This window comes from Calliopsis andreniformis, chromosome 2 (assembly GCF_051401765.1).
Source record: "Calliopsis andreniformis isolate RMS-2024a chromosome 2, iyCalAndr_principal, whole genome shotgun sequence".
NCBI classification, from domain to species: Eukaryota; Metazoa; Arthropoda; class Insecta; order Hymenoptera; family Andrenidae; genus Calliopsis; species Calliopsis andreniformis.
The window spans coordinates 14,369,612-14,395,273 of record NC_135063.1 but is presented as its reverse complement, the minus strand read 5'-3'; the positions used below and the strand labels follow the sequence as shown (position 1 = coordinate 14,395,273).

Genomic DNA, 25,662 nt, shown 5'->3' with positions numbered 1-25,662 from the left:
TACGATGATGTAATTATACAAGGGCTCGAAAAAAAGGAAATAACTTCTCAGAATAATAAACTATATACGGTTCTTGTTGTTTTGTTGTGTGTTGTTGTTGTTGATGATGGATGTTTGGTATATATCCCCCTTTGTGTTTATGGATCATCTCTTTTCTCTCTCTCTCTCTCTCTCTCTCTCTCTCTCTCTCTCTTTCGTTTTTTTTCTTTTTTAAACGTTCGAAATCGTCATCGTTAGTCGCACGACAGAAACAGATGCGCGAGACATCCGAATATTTAACGTTTAAAGTTCGATAGATAATACAGATATACATACATATACACATACATGATTAGTAGCTAATTCCTCTGATTCCTTTCTCATTATATAGATAACTATATTTGTGTTCGTTTTCAGCGGTCGCTAAGAGCACGGTGAAGAGACGGTACCAGAAGGTTGTACACAGTTCTCAAAGCATCACGATTACCCTCCATAATGCAATATATAAACTCTCTATTCTTTAATTGTTACTGTACCACCAAATCGACCGCACTCTTCTCGGCACACGTTCATTCAACATTTGTACAAGAGCGTCCGATTGGTTTTGGTATTAAAAATAACCTCGGATCGCTGGTTCGACTTCTTCTCGAGTACATCTTTGTCATAGTTCAACGAAGTCTTTAGTATTTTAGTTATTCTTTCTTACACTGCATGCTCTTGGCGCTCGCTTGATCTAAATTCCCATAGAATTGGAAAAATATCTGTTAACATGTTTCTACTTACATATGTTTGGAATTTCGTTACGTTTTCAAGTGGAACATCATGAGATCGGCCCTTCCTCTCCTCATTGCTAGTCTCTTCTATTTTGTTCTCGTTTAATACGACGATCGCCTCTCATTGCTGTATATATTGCCTTCATTTTCCTCTCTTTCGATTTCATTCTCCCTCGGATATCGACAGGTACGTTTCACGAAGGTCTACTTGGTAATACCTTGATCGCTTTAGAATGCTCGAGCCTTAGTATCTTCCTAGGGATATCCTTATATTTTTGTGTAATATAAACTTTTTCTTTCCCTAATATTCGTCGGTGAGAGGAACGATCATTATAATATATTGCTCCTAATCTGTTCATTCTGAGACTAACACCGTTAGTAATAGACTTTGTTGCAACAGATTTTTCATCCAAAACGCCATGATTAATCTTCATTCTTCAAACACTTCGTTTTTCTTCATCTTTATAAGCGAGGAGATCATCTCGTTCTTCACAGGGGTGTTTCATTCTTTAAAGACCCCATTACAGACTCAAGAAAGGCTCATAGTGAACTATGGCTTATCATGTTCTCACATGAACTGATAAAATCATTGTAAAATTGGAGAACTCGTGTGCGTTTTTACCCTCGCTGTTTACACATTGGAACTGTGTGACTCTTACCTGACAGGCGGCAGTATTTTTATTAGCCATCAATTTTCGGCTATAAATATACACACGTTCACTGTTTGATGTTTCACCTGTAGTTCCCATAAAAAACAAAGCTTATAGAAAAATAAAGGATGTAACTTTATAACTTTACTTCTGAGAATGTAGCTCGCCCAGAAATTGTTGGAGATGTCAGTGGATGGTACTGGGGAGTTATCTTTCCTTGGCGTACATTTAAAATTACTTTTGGTCTTGGAGGACCAATGGCATGATTATCTCTCTGCTATCGCCTTTAAACGGATCTTTTACAACTTCAGGTAGATCTGCATCACTTAATGGGTCCCAATTAGATCTCAATATATCTTGTATTTCCTACGTAATTTAAAAATAGAACGTGAAATATATTGGAAATTTCAAAAGCATAGTATTAAATTTGAAAGCTTACAGAACAGATGATATCATGTGTAAACCAATCCTTATCATCGGGTGCGACGTCTCTTTGTGCAAATACTAATGACTTGAGAGAACGTCCTCGTAAGCGGGCGATAGCTAACATGTTCTCTTGAGAGTACTTGTGGCCTATAAATACCATTTCCACAAGTTTTGTACACTTCCATGCAACCAACACTAGTGGATCAGGGCTGTCAACAAATAGATATACCGATTAATTAAAAAGATAAGAAGTACAGATAGAATATAAAATGATCTGAATTACCTATTTGGGTCGTCTGGGTCATAAGTTGCCGATTTGGAGATTCTAGCTCCCATTGAATCGATCCATATCAAGGACTTTAAAGTGTGTGCATACCAAGTAGATAACAAATGTAAGGCCCTGATGTTAACATTTTCACAGAATAACACTTTCAAGTGTGTAAGAGGCATCGAAGGGCACAGTATATTTGTGTTTAACATTTCGATACCGACATATGAATGTATGAGATTTAACCGCAATTCGCATTTTGGGCTGAAATTAGAAGAATTTGACATGTTAGCCTAATTCATTTTCATGAAATGGTAAAAAAAAATTATGCTTACTTTTTCTGGACAAAATTCCTCCAAGCACTGTCAGTTGTTCCTAAATAATTATCATTCCAACCGTGCACATGAATCACAAGCCTTTCCATAGTACCACTGTTCAATGCTTCTAGCAAAGTATCATTAACAAAATTATAATCTATTGTTAAAAGTGACAATCTGCTGAAAGAGTTAAAAATACATCTACAAATGTAATCAAGATCCTCGCATTTCAATACATCGTATGCATCAGGATCATCTTTGACAGATGCCAAACTAAGAGTTGTCAGATGCTTGGCATGCTTTGCACAAAGAGCTGTAAGAATCACACCAGAGTGTACTGTTAATCCTTCTATGCAGCCCAAGCTTAAGGCTTCCAAACGATCAGATCTTTCAATGATCTTTACAAGTGCCACTATTAACGCTGAAACGTATCTATCATATTCATTAATATCCTGATCTTCTTGTCTAAAAGTATTACTGCTAGATTCCAAAAACAATTTACGCAGTTGCCTGTTACAACCCAATTTATTCAAGATGGCTAATGCTTCATGTGCAGAATGATTTGTTGTATCCCAACGAATTGTAACATCTTGCACACTGAGTCCAAAATTTTCTTTCAAGAATCTACAAAGAGACAGAAGAAAAATAAAGATAAATATCAAGACAAATTATGCACGGGTATTGTTCACACCTACCGGGCCCATGAAATACTGTCTTCATCTTTCAGAACAAATTCAATCTTCTTCCAGAATCTGGGATGGAACAAAGCATCCCTCCAATTTTTACAAACCTGCATACACAAATAAAAGATCCATTATTTTGACGCTATTTAAAGAGTAAACAAAAACCGAATAAGAAGGTATCAAAAAGATACATATATGCTAACAATCACGATAATTGAACACACTGAGCAATATTTTAAAACAAGGAGACTGTAAAAAGGAAAAGAAGGAGACACGTCGACATGGCAGTTTGATTACCCTATGTTGGGTCAGAGTTTAAACGGCCTTGAGCGAGAAGAAAAAAAAGAATTCAAGAATACCTCGGAGGCTGTTAGGCGTCTGTAGTGCGGTAAATAAGAGAATATCTCCTGCAGTATGATCGATGGTAAACTATCCCAGCACGGATTGTTGTCCTCCTGCTCTATTTCTGTCGTATGATTTGCATCTTCGTAGGACGAACAGCTGTTTGCCTTCGAAGACAGCTGCCCCTCGCGCTTTCTTGACGTCGCCTTCTTTCTCGCGTCACACTTCACCGAATCTGTGATCTGCCTAAAAATCTCGTCTATCATGTTCCCCACTCGGCTAGACTCAGCGACCGTGCGATAACTCGGACTTATCCCAGTGATTCCCTCGGTCTTGGCCACCCGTATCTTCGAGGCGAGCCTCCTTCGCGAATCAAAATAACAGAGCCCGACCTGTCTCTATTGCGCCTAACTCGCAACGTCCAACCAGCCCAACTGCCGTTCGCGGACGTATGCCTGTGTACGCATGCTGCGCGTCAAATTCTTCTTTCCCATTGGTCAAGTATCTACGCATGTCCAACTCCTTGTGTGTCTCACTCGTTTTGACAATATACAAGGTGTCCCTGAAAAATAGATTAAAAAGCTTAAAGATGATAAAATTGAAGAAATTTCCACGAGATAATTATGGGATTTCGTGATCCAGTTGTATATCTATGGGTATTTAAATATATATTGTAAAATAGGAGACTATAATTGTACCTTCTGAATGTTACTGTAAATATAGAAAATGTGAAGGGAATTAAGCTTGCTTGTTGTTAGTTTGAAGGTCAGTTATTGTATTAAATGTCACGATTAGTGCTATCGCTCATATCGCGCACTTTACTGATATGTCAACTATTGTTGTTTTGTATACAGGCAATCCTCATAGGTGACTTTTTTTTTTAAATTGTATATACATAGTTTTTGGATCGTAATCCTATGTTTTGTATACAATCATATTTGTCGAGAATTGTAGAACACCTCGTATAGGTATTAAAACTTTGTATGATCCAAGAAACGTAGAATACCTATATCAATTTCGAAATTTTAGCTTGACATCGACCTTGGGCCAAACACTTTCGTTCTAGACTAATCGTGTTTACATATTTTGATGACACAAGATTTACTTTGACCGCTATTTCCCTAAACAATAGTAAATTCCTAAATTCCTAATTTTCCCCAATTAAGACAGGTTTCTAATTCCTATAGAAAATCTACGTTTCCTCCAATTTCTTCATTTCTTTTTCCATGACCTCAGTTAATCTACGAAGAGCATCCTCTCATAAAAACATACGTATCATATTTATTTAACCCGATAAGCCTTGTCGTGCTCAGCAATTTAACGAAACCGAGACCGATTCGATTCTTGAAAAATCTCGTCATATCAGTTCGCCACGACTGCAAACTCTGAAAATACGCGGAGTACTTTTCAAGTGGAGCACGAAATAAATTTAAACGGTGCAACATATATATAAATGCGCATTGTTGATGTTCTGCAGTTCTATATTTAACTATCATCACGCGTAAATCCCTCTGGATGGTATATATGTTCTGTCGGCGGCGGTGGGCATACCGCGAAACAGCTGTTGAAGTCAAAACGGGTTAAGATGTTAGTCGTATGAGCCGGGTCAACATGGAGCCCGCGATTAAACGTCAACGCATAGTGCTGCGCTGTTTTCCTTCGTAGAATTTTGTTTTTATAAATGACGCAGGACAATGACGCGCACGAAGATCCAGATGATGAAATTTTTTGTATTTCTGTTGATCTTCCTGCTCGAACAGAGCGCAGTATGCGATGGAAGTTTTAGGATAAACAGGGACGCGCCTGAATTGACGTCGATAAACAAAAGTGTTAATGAAACCGCGAAGAAACTTACCGCGCACATTCTGTCTGACGGGCAGAAAACTCAGCCACAAAATGCAGTATTACCTGGCGGCACAACATCGGTTCCAGAGGACGCGAAAACGATGGAGGATGGAACCTCAAAACCGTCGGTTAATGTTAATAAAACTGGAAATACTACAGACTCGCGAAAAGAGGTTAGCATATGAGCTTAATATAATTTAACTTTAGAAAAATAATGTAATTATTTTTTAGTTTCGTCACATTATATCGAATTATTAATAATGTTATTATTTGAACAGCATGCGATTGAAGGACGTATGAATCCTTTGAACATTGGAGCTTTGAAGCGTGGTCTTTACGTATTTGTGGGGCTAAGTGTTCTTGTCATGGCCTACGTTGTGTTCCGTAGTCTTAGGTATGTTTAACATTCATTGTTAAAATAGCTTAAAAGCTATTTTAACTTGGTAAATTTGATGCTATTTATTCTAACGTATGCTTTTCGGAAAATGTTACCAGGTTAAGTAAGACACGTGCCCAAATGGTCAGAAAGTATGGTGTTCTTGCACACAGGCAAGATGTTGAAATGAGACCATTGCCATTGGACGAAGAAGATGATGAGGATACTACTGTTTTTGATGCCAGTAATGTTCTTACAAATAATGTTCAACATCAGAACTTATGAGAGAGTAATCAGCATAAAGTATGTTGATTATATTATAATATAAACACCTGTTTATATAACAGATTTTTTTCATAAATGTTCCATTAACTAGAAAATCAAAAAGTATATCACAATGACTTGGTACATTAAAAAAGATGTTTCTTTTTATATTTTTTCATATAAAATTGCTTGCTTGCATCTGCAAAATCCTAACATTGTGTGTGCATTAAAAAATGTATACATGTTTGCAAGTTATGCTTTCTAATGATAGATGTATCTTGTCAAAGAAAACTGAGATGTTTTTATGGAACTTCTCTAATTCCTTAAGATAAGTAAGTGATAAAAGGAGACCTATAAACAGCCATTGTTCACAAATGAATGAATGATGGATATCTATATCTACACTTATACAAATTTATATTTTAATTAGACTATGTTGTTATAATTGAAATTATACAAATACAGATTGTCTCTATTTTATTTAATGCTACACATTTAATAAACATTATGTATAAAATAATACTTGTCTCTTTTCTCTAAATGCAAATTTATGGAAATTATTAGATGTAGTATATTAATAAGTAAAATTAATATAGATTATTGCACATATTTTTTATAAGTAGTACAAAATAGTATTATTGAAGCTATATAAATTCCTTTTCAACTGCATGCACAATAGTATTGGCTAATCTAAGCCTTCCCTGTTGTGTTTTAATATTTGATAATGTCCATATATCAGCTATATTCACTGCATTATCATCTTTTATAATAGCATCCAAATCAAATGCATCAGATTCTAATAAACTAAATGGAACTATTTCCATTGCAAATACTATGCCTGTCACAAATTGTTCTTTCACCTAAAATAATTTTAGTTATAATTTTATAATTTAAACAAAAAATGTGATCAAATGTAACAAAAATATGAATGCTATTTACCTCATTCATAAATGTACTCCAGGAATACACATTTTCTGGATCTGATCCAAGCAAAATAATGGTATTGCTAAGTTCATTGTAGTATAATTTTAATAATTCATCAAAATGTTCATGCCATATACTTTTATCTGCACAACCATAAATACAAGTTGATACATCTAACACTGGACTAACACACCTTGCCAATTGGAAATCAAGTATTAAAATATCATTTCCATTCTGTCTATTGCACATAAAATTTGGCAGCCATGAATCACCCTGGTTTATAACAGATGTTGGATAATATTTGCGTTCACAAAATTCGCTAACTTTAAAATACAGTTCACCAGGTTTGTAAGAATTGTATCTTTTCTTTGCCTCGCTACCAGGGTATTCTGTTTCTAATGCATTTTTAGTAATATCTACCAAGTTTTCCTATAAACAAATACATATACTTCTAAAAGATAAGTCTATATTAAAGCAATAAAGATTGTACAATTAGTAGCAATTGATAATTTTACATGAAATCTTTGATACCAAGGCCAATGAGTTTTACTAAAATATGTTTCTTCTAAATTGTCAATAATCTCCTTAAATTCTTCCTTCCTTTGATCTTTGTATGCAAAAGAAATGGCATGAAACTTTGCAGTGGCTTTTAAAATCATTACACTTTGATCTTTACTTATAGAATCCTGTCTGAACATAGATTCATATCCTCGACTACAAACATTTTCCAATGCTATATAGTCATTTTCTCCATCCATAACAGAAGCTAAATGGCGTGGTATACATAATATCCTGCTTTGTCCTTTATCTTCCAGGAACCTTTCAAATTTTGGAACCACCTTCAGAGGAAATATATTATGTGAACAAGTGATTGTGTAAATTTTTACAAAATAAAATAAAAGTATAGTTAATACCTTTGTATAAAATTGAATCTCATTTCGAAAGAAGTCTGTACTCCTATATGTCCTTCTTCTACCTAAGTTCTTTGGCAGAGATTTCACTACTATTTTAGTTTCTACTTGTTTACCATCAACAATTCCAGTAACTTTAATCTTGTTAACAGTTGACAAATAATTCTCACCAACTGTTGTGCTTTCTCCAAAATCCCAGCTTAATATATCAGCATTTTTCCCTTTATGTTCAGAACATAATATATTTCTCAATGTTTCCTCAGTGAAACAATTACTTACATCATTCAATTTTTCATAATCTTTGCTAATGTTAGTCATAGTTTTTTATTTTGTTACTGAAAAAGTAATAAATCTTACTCAGCTATGTATGCAATGTTTTTTAATTAATCGCTACGGTATAAAATTGCTTGTGAAATCTTTATCAATTTCTGTTTAGTCATAGAGTCACTAGTTTTTCACTCTAGCTACTTAAATGATAAGAGAACCATTTATCTCAGACCATATTACGGCAATACTTATCTTGTATCAACTACTTTTTATAGTCTTTCAAGTCGCGAGATTAATAAGGCATTAAGAAAAGGTAAAAGTGTTGAATAATTTACCTACAAAATTACTGAGTTTCTAGAGAATTTACATTTGAAAACCAATTATTATTATAAGGAAAATTATATATGTTATCACTATAAAAAGTGTTGTAAGTTCAAATTTTCATAAATAACTTTGCCAATATACAGTTTTAACTAAAAAATGATTCATATCTTGGATTAAAACAGCAATAATTAATGATTTATAATTGTTCATGAAAGCAGAATACATTTCAGTTCCGCGGTTGGTAAGATTGAATCTCGTCGCCGCGCGATTTTTCGAAAAAAGACAGCAAATATGTGAGTATTCCCTTTCTCGTACTATCCTACAAAGTTCACTTGAATTCTTTATCTATAAACTATGTACCGAAACAAATTTCTATGGACTGTTCAAATTCGACTAAATAAAGACGAAATATCTCAACTAGTTCCAAGTATCTCTAAGCAAATAACTTAAATTGCCTTCCACAGTGTCACAAAGCGAACACACTCATTTTAGCTATTCTATCGCACGTATACTTTCCCCAAAAATGTACAACATAAAAATTCCCTCGAATCTCAATTCATCGCGTCGCCGCGTATAGAAACAACACATCGATAGGTCGTACCAGTCGGTCCGTCAATACGTGCCTATACACCCGTACGTACGCCACGAATTTTCTATTTCGCGATGGTAATCGTTCAGCAGAATAATTCTAACTAGCTCCCTTATTCCTCGTGACAGAAACCATGAACGATAACCTGAAGCACATCTCGCTCTTCCCCACTTTCGTATATCACGTCCCGATAAAAAAATAGAAGAGCAAAGTTAAAAAATCGCTCGCTTTCGTATCGAGAGTTTTTGGAAGGGAGCAGACGCGAGGCGCGCATGCGTTCTCGAGGCTCACGGGGACGGACGTAGAGGACGTACGCGAGCAGTTCGCCGGGGAGCGAAAAGGAGGGAACGAGAAGCGAGAAAGTAAGAGCGATCCCCGCGCAGAAAATTAAGCAGAAGACAGTGGCGGCCATTTTTCCTGACATCGCCGTTCCTGCGGCTCCGCGGTGCTAATTGCCGTTTCGTTCTCGAGGCGATTCCCGATCGGGCAGTAGGGAACGGGTGCTTGGTACGGGATCGCGTGCGTGTTTGTCGCGCACCGAGATAATAACGGGCGGTCGGAGATAACGATAAGAGAATTTAGACGTCAATGGTACGGCGTGGCTCCAAGTGACGAGTGCGTGTGTAAACGATCGCGAGAAGAGTAGTGGGGCTCGATCGTAGTCGGCCGACGGAGTGGACAGCCGAAAAGGAGGAGCTGCCGACAACGGGACAGGGTGTGCAGCAGGAGGCGACAGCTACGGCGACGGTGACGACGAGCGAGGGAAACGACGACGACGACCGCGACGATACGACGGCGGCAACGATCGCGGAAACGGAGATACGGCAGCCAAGCCTAGGCGCCCTTCTTTCGTGGTTTCTTCCCTAGGAAACCCTCCGCCGAGCGGAATCGTTAGTATTGCACAGTGCACACAGTCACGCGCCACCGCGTACATCAGCGCCACGAGATGGAGAGGCGAGCTGCTTTTGTGCTGCTGGGGATGCTATATTTAGCGGGCACCCTCGTCACGGTCCAGGCAGGTGAGACTTATCCTCTCTTACGGATTGCCCACCATTCACCCGTTCATTTATTCGTGTCCCGTTCTCTCTACCTTGCCATCCTACCTTTTTTTATCGTTTCGTATGCTATGCGAGTCGTGCGCGAAGACGACACTTCGGAGGACCTCGAAAAAGTCTGCTTCGAGGGGACCACGAGCTTCTCTGTCCTCTGGACTCGAGGGAATTACGTACCGCCTTATCTCTGCTTCAATAAAGATTTCTTCACGTGGCCATGAAAAATGCGACCTTCAAGGCCGATCGTGCAGCTGAAAGAGGAATCAATCGTGTCGTAGGGGAAGCCTCGTTTCGCTCTGAAATATGTAACGAGTTCGTGTTGCAACCTCTGTCGATGCTGGTCTCGCAAATTACGCGCAATTATCTCTCTGTACTTTGTCACTTTCGTGGAATTCGACAGTAGCGTGACGTATTTGTCACATGGTACACCGCACACGCATCTTTATCATGCGCGATCCAATTGCGAGCCGAGATATTCGAGCAAATTCAGCTCGTTCGTAGTTTGAACCTAAGTCTTTTAACCTAAGCAGAGTCGCTCCGCTTTTGGATGGGGAATAATCGTTTCCGCGATACGAGAGCTTCGTGGGCATTCCACGTTCAAGGAGTTGATATGTCTTGACAAATTATGAAATTCTATTTTTAGTTTTGATTATACCGCATCGCGTTAGAACGCGCGAGTGGCCTCGGGCAGCATTAAATGCGCCGGACACTTGATCAACCGTGTTTTCGATACGGCTCTTCTCTCGTGAGCCATCCGAATATTTGGAATAGGTTCGCCTCGTGGCTCAAGTGGCTTCGAAGCGACCGAGAGATTTCGAATAGCGATATTCCACCCTGTTCGATCATCGTATATAGGTTTACGCCGTTCGATCCGACGCGATACGCAGACCACTCAAGGTATCACGTGTGCCGCGGCCGATCATCCTATTTGCACCTATGGCAAATCCACTCTGGAATCTCAACGCATCCGACTTTCTACAACGCGTTTGTTTATCATAACTCTCGAATCAGAGACATTTTCCACTGTGTCAACTCGTCACGAACGTATTTCAAGGTTTGCGAGCCGATCGTTTGCTGGATCGAAAGTTGAATGTCTCCCAATGATGATTGCTCGCTGATCGTTTACACTAAAGCTGCGTTTACACTAGGCAACTGAGTCGATCAACCTGAAGCCGATTACTTGCCCGTGTAAATACAATTTTAACCGAGTTGAATCGATTTCTAATCGTTTACTGAAAATAGTCCATTCGTTTACATTTGGTTCAATGATTTGATCGATTGAATGATAATTGATCGTGTAAATATTTGAAAAGGCAGTCGTCAATTTCAATGACACTCAAGATCAAAATATTCGACGAAGAAACCATTGTGTAAACTGTTCAGTTGAACGACTTCGTTACCTAGTGTGAACGAGGCTTAAAGGAACCCGAACGAGTGCTCTTGCCCGTTTAGTCTAAACGCACCTCAGAAGTCGTTGTGCACAGTGTTGTAATCGTACAGTTTTTATCGCGGCGCGATCATGCGCGTCTGGTGTGACGTATTTTGGTACTGTTTATTATGTCATTAAAATGTCCGTGTACATAGAGGCGACACGCGCGTGTCATTCGAGTCTGCAATTCGCTGATGTTGCTTCGCTCGAATTTTGACCCTCGCGGTCGAACGAGTTGCGCACCCCTGGTTTATACCGACGCGAGACACCGGGATTCGCTCGCATTCGATGCTGCTGCTACATTCCGAGAGACGCACGCAAAGTACCCACGCCAAGCAACTTTTGTTGCGTAACAATTGACCCTATTTCCCGTCCACCCAGAAAACTTTGCCGACTTTTAGCGATCGTTACACGGAAGTTTCTGTTCGTCCGGCAATTACGTAAATCAGCGAAATTTTTGCCTCCTTCGGCGGTGTCGAAAGATCGATTACGCAGGAATGTACGTGAACCTCATCGAGACTCGTTAACTAGACCATTAATCTATGGCAGTAAAGCAGAACGACGTGGGTCACGTATTTCTGTTTCCGAGATATTGATGTATGCAATTTTTAACCTCCGTAACTACCTTATAGACGTGTACCTTATTATACCCTCGCTTTTCGGGACAAAGTTTTCTTTTAATCGAACCTGCTTATGTCAGATTATACATAAATTCTGATGTCAGCTTAGTCAATGTGACACATTTTTCGGTTGGATCTATCTTTTGAATTTTGGCCGTTGAACCGTGGAAACATGTAGAGAGTAACGAGAATGTGTCGCGTGAAAAGATTTTAACCGCTCGTCACGATGCTTATATTTAGACCAGAGTCTACGAATATAATTTCCATTTTATCGGCGTGGCATGGGATCGGAGGGAGCCGTGAGAGGGATCGCGTTCGATTATGGGATCCTAAGAATTTTTAAACTTGTTACACGCCTTTCAATTTTTTTCAATATCTATCGAGGTTAGCGCGCGCATTGGTCGCTCATATTATTAGCACGCGTGCCTTGTTTATCGAAATGTAAACTTAACCTCCATTCTCGAACACGTTGAATGTTTTCATTCGTTCCTCTGTTTTGCCATCGTTCGCGAACTAGACTAGAGAAGAATAGTCGCGCGTTTTAACCCTGGGAGCGCGGCTATTTTTGTCCCTTTAGCGTGTACCATAGAATAACGCGACGACAGTAACGCCATAACGATACCAACGAATATTTCTCGTCTCCTGTGTAATAGTTACTTAAACCGATCGTGAAACTTTATAGTTCACTTCTAACTTGTAGATCGAAGCTCAATCTTATAATCCGTTCAACTAATATTTTTTCAATACCCTCATTATCGTTCGAATAACGCGCCGTTTTCAATATTTCAACAGAGGTCCAAGAATACACTGTCATGGCGGATCTATATTCCGCATAGTCGAAGGGCTTATTCAGCGTTCTATCGCTACTGGGGTTCGTGAGAACGGATAGAATCCCGTCCTAGATACCAGTATTATTTACGACGCGATCTCAGAGTCAGATACTTTAATATTTAAAAACACGATCCGAGAATAGTCGGCGACCGAGGAATCGCGACTTCATGGCAACGCTTGAAACGCTTAACCCTTTAACTATGAGAAGAAAAATTCTCAACACATACCATGTATGGAAATTTTCTAACTGCCTTTATCTCTAAGGCTCAGCCTCACATTAATGCCACATTTCATTTCCAATCTGTTTCAGTCAGGTTACATCACAAATAAACTACAAAGAAAATTCAAACATATTTTCCACCCCTTCCTATGTAACTTGATAAAAAATAAATAATCTTATAGGAAAAATCGCATTATTTCTCTGCTCAGTCCCTAACCTCATATTGGAGTTCATCGGTGCATAATTTTTCTACAACATTCTTCTCGTCTTTGTCCATAATTGGAAGAGAAGTGGTTCCAGAAGATTCTACTTGACTGTCAAAGGGTTAATAGGTTATGTACGCGAAGGGTTCGAGTAGGATATCATTCCGCATATCTGTGCACGTATGCACGTATATCGTTCGAGATAGCGGGCACGACTGCGCCGATCGATCCCGAATACACGAGTTTTTCGCCAAGTCCGCTATTCTATCTATCCTCCCCTGTACGATGCGAAGACACGAACGGTTTCATGCTTCGATCGGCTGGGGCGAGTTTTCTTACGTTATCCTGCTGATGTGGAGGAGCGCGGCGGCGCCTCTAGTGACCCTCGCGAAACTAACTAGGCCAACTAAAAGTTTTCAGTTTACCTATTTTCCCCACGCAAGCGCCCTCCTCTATATATCGGGCCGCGGGAATTACTTTATGCGCCACCGAAATAAATTCATTAGAGTATCTTTAGTTGATTATGTAACTGTTCGCCGACCGGATCGGCTGCAAACTTTTGTCCGTCTTTCTGTATTCTAGGTCTGGGTTAGGTCTAGGTTAGAACTGGTTTCGAACGCGAGTACCGGTGCACGAGCACCATCGACGATCAGTAGCCATGCTGGACCGTTTATAGAGTTGTTAAAATAGTTATAAGATAAGCTAAGAGAAACTGGGATTGATAGCCAGTAATCTTAGTACTTGCTACGGTTCAGAAAAAACGAGTTCCACATGCGTTGAGTTTCAGGATCTACCTGAGTATACGCAGTACTTCGACAGCTATGTTTATACGATCTTGCTCGAAAGATATTATCTTTCTCAATATCGATAGAGCAAGCTTGAAACGTGACACGAAACGCGGTGTTGAATAAGCAGAGTTTCTTCGACGCACATGCGAGGAAATGTTTCCTTCGTTTCCTTATAACCTCCGAGGGAACAGCTGAATCCATGTGCAAATATGTGTTCTTATACAACCGATAGGGATTTAATTGCAGGACTTTATCTCTACGAGTTTTATTCTGCGTGTCTTTGAGAAACGTCTTCCGCCAGAAGCGAAGTAGCGTTAATTGGAAGTCCTCCATTGGAGAATGGATTAGGAAAAAAATGACGGTATCGTGTTATCGTGTGGTGGCTCCGCGGATGCACGGCTCCCTCCATGATACGGCTGCAACGAGCAGTGAATCATGCCTCTGGTTGATACCCGACCTTTGTTACCACCGTTGGCAAATACCGCTGTGACGTGTTCCGACTTGTATGCACGCTATTGTGGGTCGCGTCGTAATTTTACCGATTCGTCATCGAAATGTTCGCTCACGCTGAATGTTTGCCTCCCAGCGATTTACCGTACCTCGCGAACCAAACACTCGCTCGGTTCAAAGCTCGGGTGATCGGCCTTTGCCAGCAGATTTTTCCGTTCTCGTCCACCTTATCGTATAGATAACACTACTGGCCGAAACCGGAGCTACTAATTGCGATGCACTATTGTGTTGCCGCTGAACGTACGCGTTGAATAAAACCGTCTTCGTAAATTCGATAAGATTTCTTTGCGCTGGGAGCCTCTGGTTCATAGTCATTGCATCAGATAAGGGTTGTTTACTGAAAATGCTTTAGAAAATTGTACTGACTTAAGACCCGTGGCTCGCAGTAGGTTGTTTATTGGCATGATAGCGAACGAGGGAAAGGAACGTGTTCAATTGTTACCTGCCGGTGATTCAAACTGCCCTCGAGTCACGTTGAATCATCGAGCGATCTCAATGCATGCTGACTCTCTGTGTTATTTATGTATCGTTGTCGCACCGGTGTTACTTCTTGGAAAACATTTTCCAGATACCTGAGATGTGTTGTCGTGTTTATGGTTTACTCGCTGCAGTAACCCTTAGTATACCGAGGTGGTATTTTTTCAACATGAGCGATTTTAAATTTTCAAATCCTTAGCTGTTTGAAAATTTAACATTTAAATCAAATTTTCAAATTTTCAGATATTCAAATATTCAAATATTCAAATTTTCAAATATTCAAATATTCAAATATTCAAATATCCAAATTTTAAAATATTCAAATTCTTACTGTTTCTATCTTCTCTACTAGTTCATATTTCCAGTTCTCAATTCCTGAACTCTGTGTTTGTACGCTAACAACTGAATCGAGTTGCTTCCACCTTGGTATAATAAGAATTAATCATCGGAACGCCCTTCGATGTCGCGTAAAGCTCAGCACTGCACTTTTAATATCTGTTCTCACTTCGCAAAGTATTTTACTCAAAGTACAGAAACCTAGTTGTAACCGCCCAACCCAGAAGTATTACATCAACATAAATTTTAACGCCTCAATTTTATTTAAAGATTTAATCGAATCGTTGTAGCTGGGATGACTCTATACCAGGAAAATCTTATCTGTGCCTTCCGAGAAAGCTATAATAAGCTGTCTTGACGTTGTTACCGTGGAAATTCAAGAGAAAGAGAGACTGGTAAAAATATTTCCTCGTTTTCTATCTACTCAACTCTTCGCTCTCTGGATAATCGATTTGGAAGACTGTCAATAGCACGCACGATTAAAATTTCGATAAATTGTTTTTCCTATCGGATGTACCGTGGTACAGTGTGTACTGACTCGACAAGCTTCGTTGAACGTGTATTTTTTAGCCACTAAATTGCTGTAACGGTTCGCATGTGTAACGTTGGCAATGGATGTACGTTGTGTGGTCACTATCCACTATCCCTCCTCGACATGACGTAAGAGAAACAGGACCCCTTTATTGACTGGCTGACGTAAACACGCGTAAACACACGCACATTGGCCCGCGTGTAACTCTTTAAGACCTGAATTATGTTCTCAATGCTTTTTTACCGCAATTTTTATTCAAAACACTTGAATACTCTGTCGAAGTAATACATAAACTAACTACAAACATTTTTACATATTTGATTTATAATAACCACAAAATATGTACCACAAAATATCCTCGAGGCACAGAATTAAACAACATTTCTTGCCGCCCACGCAAGTTAAGAAATGAATAAAACACAAGAAAAGGAATACTTTATCGCTTCTTCGAGCTTCCTTATTCTCGTGCCCGTGGTTTGTACCGCCACTTTCCGTTAGGATATCTCAATAATTTATAGCATACTCAACGCATCAGAATTTCATGTTTCCTGAATCACCTTAGATGGAAGTACTTACTGTGCCTAGGCGACGCTGCGATCATCGCTGCATCAAGGAACGAGTCGAATCGAATATAAAAATCGTAGCTTCGATGAAAGAATCCCAGAGTCTACTTTTCCCGAAGTCTTGTCCCGTTACTCGTCAGGTAAAGCAAGTGTGTTACGAAAGTCAAAAATTCACTGAAGGCTTTCCGTGTTTGCTTTAACAGCGTGCCCGGAACACTGACAAATGAACGAACTTGTCGACACAAGGAAATGTTTATCCTCAGGTAGATTCTACCGACCTTCGACGCAGTTAAATATTAGTTTCAACTGGCCGCTTCTGTTTATCTTGGCCACTGGAGTATTGAATTACAGGCTTACGTTTGTTTCCTTTCTTTCGATCCTCGAGACGGCGATAATTTAAGTAGCCCGTGTTAAACGCTCGAAGCCAAACAATGGGCTGGCAAATTTCTTTTCCGTCCCGCGAGGGTCGGGTTTATTCCATTCTACCTGGAAACGTACGAGCCGCGAATTACAGGTTTCTCATTGGAGACGTTCCTCGTTCCCCCAGTGATTTCATCTGGACGTGACGGGTTTATTAGGGCAGAAAAATTGCGACGTATGTCTATTGGAAAGTCGCGTCGCGATTGGCTCGACCCTCCACCGAGTTTATCAGCAGGTGTAGTGGTCGGCTTTCGAGCGACCCGTATTTGAAATTCATTTATCTCGTTAGCTTGCGAGCGAATTAATAATACCAATCACGTCGAGCCAGCCGTGAATGCCCGCATGCTAAGTTATAGCTGGCTTCTGTTGCTCTCCTAGGGGCAAGACGACGCTAGAACAGTGTTAGAATATTAGTAGGAAACGTATAAGGTCTCCAGAGATATTAACGACACTTTTGTTTTTTCTTTCTATAAACGTGCGAATTTGACGCATTGAAATTCGCACGATAGGTGGGAATTTTCGACCTTTGGCATCGTTAGGGTAAAGGAACGTGTTTACGAGCATTGGCTCTCTTGCCTCTGTGCTCCGCCTCGCATGTACCCGCAATTCCAACTTGCCAAATTGCGTCCTAGATCACGGGCGTCCCAATTCCCGCGTCCTCCGTTGCACTCTACGTATTGCTGCATTGAAATGCTCGAAAATTTTCATCTGCGAGAAGCTCCTCGCGGGACTGGAGTCTCTGCGTTCCAGCTAAAAGTTCGTATCCAGGCTATCCTCTCTGAATAAAAAGGAAACACTTTTTTTCTCCTAGCTACGTACACAGCGACGGAATGGTTAAAACGGAGGAATTTCTTAGAATAAACCCAGGGATGCCGACACGATACATAAAAGTTTAACGTCGGAGTTATTTATACACCTGTATAAAAGTATTTGCTCGAACCTGCTTTCCCATCGCCATTTAGATTTATTTCGGGATGAAAAAAGATAAAAGGCGCGTTGCCTGCGGACCCTGGCGTTTGGAGCTACCTCGAAAAAAGGGTGCGAGTTCGAGATAGACCCTTGGCAAAATAAAAATCACAGCTTTCTTTCATCTATTCGACTTTTTCTTGGTCTTTCTTTTTTCACAGAAAAAGCTACTATACAGGGTAATCGTTTTTCTTATTTAGGTAAATCTAATCTATTCTAAGTACTTCTTTCGAATACTGAAAGTCTGTTGTAACCTGAAGATAGTAACCTGTTCCCTAAATACCTTTCACACAGAGAATTACAGAGTGTCTGAACAGCTTGAATTAGAAATCGACCACATTCTTTTAACCCGTTTTCCACGCGTCCATACAGAGCTCACGGTTCAGTATACATATAGACACTTCTGATGCTTAGGGTCATACGGCACGTGTTCGCCTGTTATCGATCCCCATTCCATCCTACTTCGCCTTCTAGTACAGTTCCAACTTTGTAAATCGCGTCCGGGACAAAGAACGGCCCGATTCTATCCTTTGTTCCTTCGTTCGTTTGCAAACTTCCAGCGGGAGATCGGGGTAGCCTCAGCCACTGTCGGATCACGTACAAAAGAGCAGCTTTTTGTGTCCTCGAAGGTTCTCGGCGAGAAATCGGTGACTTTAGGAATTACGACGGGCCGATATATCGATCCTTTACTCTGCTCTCTATGCACTCCTGCGCTTGATCTTCTGGCTCAATAGCGGAGCAGCGGATCGAATCTGCCCGCGGCTTATCCCCTTTTCCCAATAACGAAATCGTATTACGTAAATATTGAAACACTAAACAAACATCGATCCTCGCGGTATCTTCGGCCGTGTATTCTTAAATCGCGTAGAGGGAGGCAGAAGCCAGCGGCGGCGGCGGCGGCGGCGGCGGCGGCGGCGGGTGCAGCACTTTATAGGTCAGCCGACGTCGGTGTTCGTCATTATCAGTCCCTTTCCCCCTCCCTCCCTCGGCCTGCGTGCATTATAATTTCATCTGGTCGAGTTGGTGTTCACGAGGACGACGGGGTTGTAAAAGAATAAATCCGCTAAAAATAAATACAATCGAGTCGCGCGTTCCTTGCCACGGGAACCGGACTAACGTGTTCCCCTGACGTACAAATGCATCCACGGGGGTGCTCGTGATCGACTTTTTGGCGCCGGCCGGTTTCGAAGCTGCATCCACTGCAGGTCTGACACGAACTTCTATTTTCTACTGGAACCAGACGGGAGAAAACGGACACGGAAAAACTGTCCCCTCTATATTTACCGTGATAATCGTTCAGCGTTCGACGCACTCGTGGGAAATATGGAAAAGAGATCTTTATGGATTCCCATGGTCCCTTTTAAAACGTGACGCGTTCGAGCAGAACGGGTCGTACATATGCATCACGGGGCAAGGGCGTTGATTCGCGAAGGTCGTGCGTTGACGTCGTCGTTCACAGCGACTGTGTTTGCCTGACTGGGGGAAATTGAGCACCGGTTTACGAGGACGTATATATACGTCAGCGACTAAAACGTTGATTTACGAAGATTGTATGCTTCTACGATCTTTGATTGGAATGTCTCTGTGCAAATTAAACGTCAGATTGCAAGGACGTATATACACGTCAGATTCTGAACTGTTGATTTACGAAGATTGTGTACCTACTATTTGTACCCCCTTCTGTAAATCTGACATCAGTTTGCAAGTGACGTATATATACGTCACGAAGCAAGAATCTTGATTCACGAAGGTCGTGTGTTGACGTCGAACACAGTGACCGTATTCCCATGCTGGTGGTAATTTAGCATCGATTCGGGACGACGTATATATACGTCAGAACCTAAAACGCTGTTTTACATTGACTATCTTACTTAGAATGCCCTTCAATAAATCTAACAACAATCTACAAAGGACGAATATATACGTCACTAGCCTAAAACCCTTTGTTAGAAATACCTATCCCATCCCTAGACGTAGAAATACGTCACCAAAGATCACATTAATTTCAGCTGTGTATACCTCTTTGTTCACGGAGCCCGTATAAATCCGTCATCCACGATGTATCATTGATGGATCCATCACAGACTCCATGTTCCCATACCGACGTAGAAATAGCACACTTGCATTTCACCCAGACGCCCAACCCATATCGCGACCCCATCTCCGTGGTATGCCTCTTGACGTGTGCTCGTATGTTCTCCCGCTAAAGTACGCTACCATGGGGCGCCGGTTGTGCACGAGGGTCAACCATGGACGATCGAGTGTACCGATCTGAAGCCCGACGATCTGATCAGATGGACCAGGAACGGGCAATCGCTCGAGCCAGAGCTGGCGAGCGGTAAGCTGGCGGTGAATTCGCCAGCGGGCACGGGAACCAGCACGCTGACGGCGATGCACGCCACGGACACCCACGACGGGGATTACAAATGCACCCCCGACAGCAGCGAATCCTTTCATCTGTTGATAAACTTCGGTACGTATGCACAGCACCCGCCGATCCCTTTTACACGCTACCTACGCTCGCTTCTGTACCTGACGCATGAACTGCGATACCTCGGCTCTCTGTGTAACGATGTTTCTGTATGTAGATCCAGCGCGATGACGTTTGCTCGTGCGACATTCCTTTGCATGGTGAGCCCTCGTCCTGGAGACCTGAACCACTGTGTGCTGGAAAAGCCTGAAATCACAGGGAGGCAAGGTGGATTGGAAAGTTGCTAATTACACGCTGATGTTAATGTGCGAGACCTCACCTTGAGCTAAAGTAAATGCCTATGAGAATGAAGAAATCAAGGATAGTTGGCTGGGAACAATTTCCTTAGTAATAAAGTAGCCAAAGAGTATGCAACTTTTTTCAGCTCTCTGTGATTCGAGGCTTTTTAGACACTCTGTGGAAAGGTAACTCTATGGATATCTCCTTGAAGACACTTGAAGATTGGTAGAGCAAGATTATTAAGTCTTAGGATTCTGTACATAAGTACACTTTTAGTTTCTGTTTAAATGGCATAAATTGTGAACCTTTTTTAATGTTTTACAAAATTTCAGGTATCTTAGCTTAGATTCCTCCCTCCAAATTCTGAACTTAATTGAATGGATATTGATTTTCCTGATCCTCGCTGACCCACGTAACAACACCTCTAACAACACTGTGATGAAATTTAAAGTTCATGGAGACTGGAATATTCATCCTGTTATCAAACCAATACCCGATTTCTCCATCGCTTTTTGCTTGCGTGTATGAGTCGCGGCGCAAGAATTTTCCTCCATTAGTTTGGACTGTATAAAAGAGATCCAACGTTGTCCTACTAATGTGAAGCTCCTTGTCGCTGCTTCAAGCAATTGTTTCTAACTATGACGCATGATTTTCCGGCTACAACGCTTATCTAGTTAGGCGAATATGAGTGCTAATTAATCAAGATTAATAGCTGCCTGCGCCTGTGTTGGCGTACTAGTTACACTATGCAAACAATGAGGAGCAGAGTGATTCTGTATTTTATATTCCTATAATTAATAAAAACGATTTTTACTGCACTTTGTGTTTTTAAAAAATATAAAAATGAAATGTACTGTATGATGTAATTAATGATATAGGTAATTTCCAGCCTGCCGTTCATATCAGAGCTGCTATTTATTTGTAATTCTTATCAGGGATTGTTTCGTCGCAAACAAGAGCGTTCTCGATAGTTGCGAAATCCTTGAAAGTGTTTGTTCCTTGAATGTACTATATACAGAATTACTAATACAACATGAGATGACTATTGTCTGAAATGTTTGCAAGTTTAGACGAGCAAATATTCTCGTCATTCTGAAACAGAAGTAGCTCTAGAGATAGTTTCAACTCCTCTTACAGTGTAAATTAAAAAGTATTTTGTGTTATCAGTAACAGAGTATCTAGAAATAGAAGTGTTACAGTGTTTGAAGATGATAAATTGATCTCTATATTGCTTTTGTCAAACTTTGAATTGATAACACTGATCTGGATGTCTCTGATAAGAACGTTATTAAAGATAAAGTGAACTCTTAAAGGAGGTGACGAATTAAAAGAATTAAACAAAAATATCTTACGTAACGTCAAGTGATGAAATAATGTAAAACTACAATACCCACTTTTGCTCGCTTTCAGTGCCACTACTAAATCTAAACTAAATAAGAATTTGATCACACAACTTGTAAAAAAATACTGTACTGTCTCATAGAGAGCTTACACAATGCTTCCTGCTACGTCACACTGACTTCATTGATCGACTAACTTGATTCTTCCTCTGCAGACATCAAGGTTAAGGTACTCACGCCGAAGGACACTCCCCTGGCACTGGAATGCCAGAACAGGAGCGCCGGCGAGAAGATGCAATGGTTCAAGGAGAATGTCCCACTACACACAGCCTTGGCTGGCCATGAGGATGACATTAAAATAGACAACGAAACGGGCACCCTGGAGTTCCTGAAGAGCAACGACGTCTTGTATGGAAACTATACTTGCAAGGGATCCAATTCCTCCACAGAGTACAGGATCGTACGTGAGTATCTTTTCAAGTACCTCACGAACCATTCTACTCAACCCTAAAAAGGACGCATTCTATTAACTTTTTCAACAATTCCAGCAAGACCCACGGCACACTTGGTCGAGTCGATCAGCGTGGTGGAAGGAGAGAAGCTGCATTTAGTATGTACCGGCAAACAGTCTCCCGATATAAAAGTGTCCTGGACATTTGGGGACAAGAACTACACTCGAAGCGAAGGTCGCGTCAAGATCCAGCGGGACCAAGAGCGAGGCATCTATGGCGCCATCCTGGTTGTCGAGGATATCCAGATGAACGATCGCGGCAACGTTTACTGCAGGGTGTCTTATAACTGGTCAGACACCGCCGAGAATCACATCGCAGAGGCCCACACATTCCTCAGGGTCAAAGACAAGCTCGCTGCACTCTGGCCCTTCCTAGGCATTTGCGCGGAGGTCGTCGTTCTGTGCGCCATCATCCTAGTTTACGAGAAGAAACGGAACAAGGCTGAGCTCGAGGAGTCTGACACTGATCAGAGCCCTGACCCGTATGTATTTTCCCCTTGGCTCTGCATGGAATACACACGACCCATTCCAATTAGCGTTTCAAGGGAAATGAAGCTTGATTATAGTTGGAGCACATTTAATTGGCCAGCCAGGGCTACTATCGGATTAGCTACTGCTTGACCACACCCTTAATAGCATTTTAATGAAACGCTAGCACGCCAACAGCGCACGGAAAGTTCCAGACGCTTTGTCTGGACCTTGACCGAGCCCAACGCAGCTTAACTTTGGTGATCTAAGGGGAACCAGTGCTTTCTGCGTGGCGTAGCCGTTGGCGATACTACGATTAAAAAAGTTTGGTGTAATTCAGGGGAATGGAGGTAGCCTTGAGCAGCCAATTTACCTGGTTCTAATTATAATTCTATTTACTGTTAGTCTTAGAGATGGTTGCGGAAACCTGAAAGATCCTAGAACGGAGTACTACATTCCGCTGCGTGGACCCCTCCCACCGTCTGAACTTCCTGTCAATCCTCCTATAACTCCTCCAGCACCTGAGTTCCCTGGCCACAGGACCATCCAGTTACGTTCCCTCTCCAAAGAGTCACGTCGATCATCTGCGCCGCCGCGGTTGAGCTTTTCCCGCTATTATTTTAAATCGTTCCCCTTGAAGACGTGCCGACGTTTTCAGTTCTACTGGCGCTCCCCCAGAAGAGAGCTAAGCAAAATTAGAGAAACTCGAGACCTAGCGTAAACCAGTCTCCTAAGTACTTTCACTCTTCCTTTACTTGGAACAGTTCTATACAATATTTCCTCGATATAGCCTCGTCGCCACATTTGCTGAGTATAGTTTGAAATTATTGTGGTGTCCCACGTTATAAACGTAGTCAGTGGGCAGTGAGCTTATATCGATGTAATATTGTACCCATAGTGATTTTTCCAATATGTTATCTGAAGCTCTCTAGAAAGCCATGGTCCTCTTTTCTGATAGTCTTCGTTTCTTCCCACAGCAAGCCAACGCCCAACAAGGACTCCGACGTCAGGCAGAGAAAGTGAAATGGCGAACAGTAAAGCGGCGGACGTTTGAGAGCGATGCAGGATAGCAGAACGGATATAGGGGAACGATCGTGTGGCATCTGGCCGGAGTGACAATAGATGACATAGCTGTATGCAGAAAGAGATTAAGAGGGAGAGGGGTAAAAAGTTCCGAAAACGAGAAAGACATCGTTCAAGGAAACGAATAAAAAGAGAAATATAGAGAAACGATACAGTTTAAAAAAATGATATAGAGAAAAAAAATGATAAAAAAGTGGACAATTAGAAGCTCGAGTGTTGAGCAAGACAGATAGAGGAGAGCCGGTTGTTCGAGTGCATCAAACTGCGTGTGGAGAGAACAAGCTCGCCGTCTGTGCACACAGAACACACACAGCGCGCGCGCGCACGCGGGTTAATTACGATTTATTAACAAATTAAATTAAGCCTTACTATCGTGTTCACTCCATTTATCAGATGTTCGCCTGTCCGTACTCTCGACTACACTGCTTTGATCGAACGGGAGTTTGGAGATTTTGTGCTGCTGATCTTAAACAAAAAATACGTGTTGTATGTGTCGACGATAAGAGTGCACGAGGGAAGAGTAGGGAGAAAGAGTATTAAAAGAAAGGAATTGAGAATAGTAGTAAAGATTGAAGATAAAGGGCGAGAGAGAGGAAAAGGTTTTAAAGTGTGTATGCGTGCGTCAATGCATGCTTGCATGCGCTTTGAATGAAAGAATGCGATAGCGACGAAAAGAAAAGGAAAAAAGATGCAGTCGTAGCAGCATACCCGCCGGAAGCGACTTTGTTGTTACACGAGCGGGCCGAAAATTTATTTCTGTTACGATTACCGCTTGTATGGTTAATCCTTTGGATGCTGCGCACGCTTACAGCGACAATCGGTGCATCCCGTGCGATTAACAATATATATATGCATAATGATTTCTGTACACGATGTATGCCAAGCATCGAAAGGATTAAATGTACGTACATGTGGGGTGTCCCACCTAATTTGAACTTACTTCATAGGAAAAGTTACTCACAGTCTGAGGGGATAAATATAATGATGCGAAATGATCTTCACTCGATGTTTTCTTAAGATTCCCGCATCGTTGATACTTTTTCCTTGAAAATCTTATCTCACTACACTATGGAAATATGATCTCACCAGCATATATTTACGGAGAAATGAACATCAAAGTTCAGAAAAATGTTTTTCGTATTATCGTATTTGTCTCATCGAACGAAACAAGTTTTTCTCGAGCTCTATTTTTTTAGTATCGTGAATGGCAACGGAGATACTTAATCAGTGTTCAATATAAGTAGGACACTTCATGTATTATGTATTATATGTTCGAGGCGCATTTATTTGCAATGGACTTTCTCGTGATCCTGAAGAAATTCTGTTTTCCGACCGTTCCATCAGCTTGGGCGGGTATGCTGACTGATTCAGAGCGTGTAGGACCCCTGTTTCTCATACTTCGCACGTGTGACCGAAGAAGATTTTACGGTAGGACCGAAGAAATATGTGCTCGATACTAGTTACGTAATATAATAGGATCAAGAGAGGCAATGCGTGCTATAATTGGCTTCCGAACATACACACAGAATACACACAGAAGACAGACTTTTCGGAGGTATTTAAAAAGCTTACCTGATGGCGTCGCCTTATTATAATTATATTATTATTGTATTATTAATTATTATTACGAGATACGATTTTAAATAATTCCATCGGTCACGAAGA

The 25,662-nt window shown here is 41.0% G+C and overlaps 4 protein-coding genes and 1 long non-coding RNA gene across 8 annotated transcripts; 2 read left to right on the top strand and 3 right to left on the bottom strand.

The window, feature by feature from the left end:
- Positions 1 to 1,611: 1,611 nt before the first annotated feature.
- On the bottom strand, positions 1,612 to 3,819 carry LOC143188267 (F-box only protein 33). Its single transcript, XM_076392452.1, has 6 exons — positions 3,456 to 3,819; positions 3,109 to 3,203; positions 2,432 to 3,037; positions 2,112 to 2,360; positions 1,842 to 2,037; positions 1,612 to 1,768 (listed from the first exon to the last, which is right to left on the bottom strand). The coding sequence occupies exons 1-6, from the start codon at positions 3,702 to 3,704 to the stop codon at positions 1,637 to 1,639; spliced, it is 1,527 nt and encodes a 508-aa protein (XP_076248567.1). The 5' UTR covers positions 3,705 to 3,819; the 3' UTR covers positions 1,612 to 1,636.
- Positions 3,820 to 4,942: 1,123 nt separating this feature from the next.
- On the top strand, positions 4,943 to 7,773 carry LOC143188242 (uncharacterized). Of its 2 annotated transcripts, XM_076392395.1 has the most exons (4): positions 4,943 to 5,456; positions 5,562 to 5,677; positions 5,779 to 5,962; positions 7,663 to 7,773. In XM_076392395.1, the coding sequence occupies exons 1-3, from the start codon at positions 5,133 to 5,135 to the stop codon at positions 5,942 to 5,944; spliced, it is 606 nt and encodes a 201-aa protein (XP_076248510.1). In that variant the 5' UTR covers positions 4,943 to 5,132; the 3' UTR covers positions 5,945 to 5,962; positions 7,663 to 7,773. The 2 variants fall into 2 exon arrangements, with proteins under 2 accessions (XP_076248510.1, XP_076248509.1); XM_076392394.1 differs by lacking the exon at positions 7,663 to 7,773 and having other exon boundaries at positions 4,944 to 5,456; positions 5,779 to 6,515.
- LOC143188240 (uncharacterized) lies at positions 6,322 to 16,601 on the bottom strand. 3 transcript variants are annotated; one of them, XM_076392390.1, is made up of 4 exons: positions 16,513 to 16,601; positions 7,363 to 8,093; positions 6,863 to 7,276; positions 6,322 to 6,783 (listed from the first exon to the last, which is right to left on the bottom strand). In XM_076392390.1, exons 2-4 carry the CDS (start codon positions 8,074 to 8,076, stop codon positions 6,568 to 6,570), a joined length of 1,344 nt encoding a protein of 447 aa, XP_076248505.1. In that variant the 5' UTR covers positions 8,077 to 8,093; positions 16,513 to 16,601; the 3' UTR covers positions 6,322 to 6,567. The 3 variants fall into 3 exon arrangements, with proteins under 3 accessions (XP_076248505.1, XP_076248506.1, XP_076248507.1); XM_076392391.1 differs by lacking the exon at positions 16,513 to 16,601 and adding an exon at positions 8,951 to 9,006; XM_076392392.1 differs by lacking the exon at positions 16,513 to 16,601 and having other exon boundaries at positions 7,363 to 7,686; positions 7,762 to 8,076.
- On the top strand, positions 9,739 to 24,165 carry Bsg (immunoglobulin domain-containing protein Bsg). Its single transcript, XM_076392393.1, has 5 exons — positions 9,739 to 9,957; positions 20,095 to 20,358; positions 22,151 to 22,399; positions 22,484 to 22,928; positions 23,892 to 24,165. The coding sequence occupies exons 1-5, from the start codon at positions 9,885 to 9,887 to the stop codon at positions 23,935 to 23,937; spliced, it is 1,077 nt and encodes a 358-aa protein (XP_076248508.1). The 5' UTR covers positions 9,739 to 9,884; the 3' UTR covers positions 23,938 to 24,165.
- LOC143188244 (uncharacterized) lies at positions 18,404 to 20,957 on the bottom strand. Its single transcript, XR_013003504.1, has 3 exons — positions 20,636 to 20,957; positions 20,439 to 20,562; positions 18,404 to 18,655 (listed from the first exon to the last, which is right to left on the bottom strand). It is a non-coding gene; the product is annotated as an uncharacterized LOC143188244 (long non-coding RNA).
- Positions 24,166 to 25,662: the final 1,497 nt, after the last annotated feature.

Bases quoted from the DNA above. Each gene is read 5' to 3' on its own strand.
- LOC143188267 (XM_076392452.1), bottom strand. From the start codon at position 3,704: ATGATAGACGAGATTTTTAGGCAGATCACAGATTCGGTGAAGTGTGAC. The intron at 2,038-2,111 runs GTAATTCAGATC...ATTTGTTGACAG, and splicing joins GACCCAGACGACCCAAATAG to CCCTGATCCACTAGTGTTGG. The intron at 1,769-1,841 runs GTAAGCTTTCAA...TAAATTACGTAG, and splicing joins CACATGATATCATCTGTTCT to GAAATACAAGATATATTGAG.
- LOC143188242 (XM_076392395.1), top strand. From the start codon at position 5,133: ATGACGCGCACGAAGATCCAGATGATGAAATTTTTTGTATTTCTGTTG. The intron at 5,457-5,561 runs GTTAGCATATGA...TTATTTGAACAG, and splicing joins CTACAGACTCGCGAAAAGAG to CATGCGATTGAAGGACGTAT. The intron at 5,678-5,778 runs GTATGTTTAACA...AAATGTTACCAG, and splicing joins GTTGTGTTCCGTAGTCTTAG to GTTAAGTAAGACACGTGCCC.
- LOC143188240 (XM_076392390.1), bottom strand. From the start codon at position 8,076: ATGACTAACATTAGCAAAGATTATGAAAAATTGAATGATGTAAGTAAT. The intron at 7,277-7,362 runs GTAAAATTATCA...ATTTGTTTATAG, and splicing joins CTTGGTATCAAAGATTTCAT to GAAAACTTGGTAGATATTAC. The intron at 6,784-6,862 runs GTAAATAGCATT...AAATTATTTTAG, and splicing joins GGAGTACATTTATGAATGAG to GTGAAAGAACAATTTGTGAC.
- Bsg (XM_076392393.1), top strand. From the start codon at position 9,885: ATGGAGAGGCGAGCTGCTTTTGTGCTGCTGGGGATGCTATATTTAGCG. The intron at 9,958-20,094 runs GTGAGACTTATC...CTCCCGCTAAAG, and splicing joins CCTCGTCACGGTCCAGGCAG to TACGCTACCATGGGGCGCCG. The intron at 20,359-22,150 runs GTACGTATGCAC...CTTCCTCTGCAG, and splicing joins TCATCTGTTGATAAACTTCG to ACATCAAGGTTAAGGTACTC.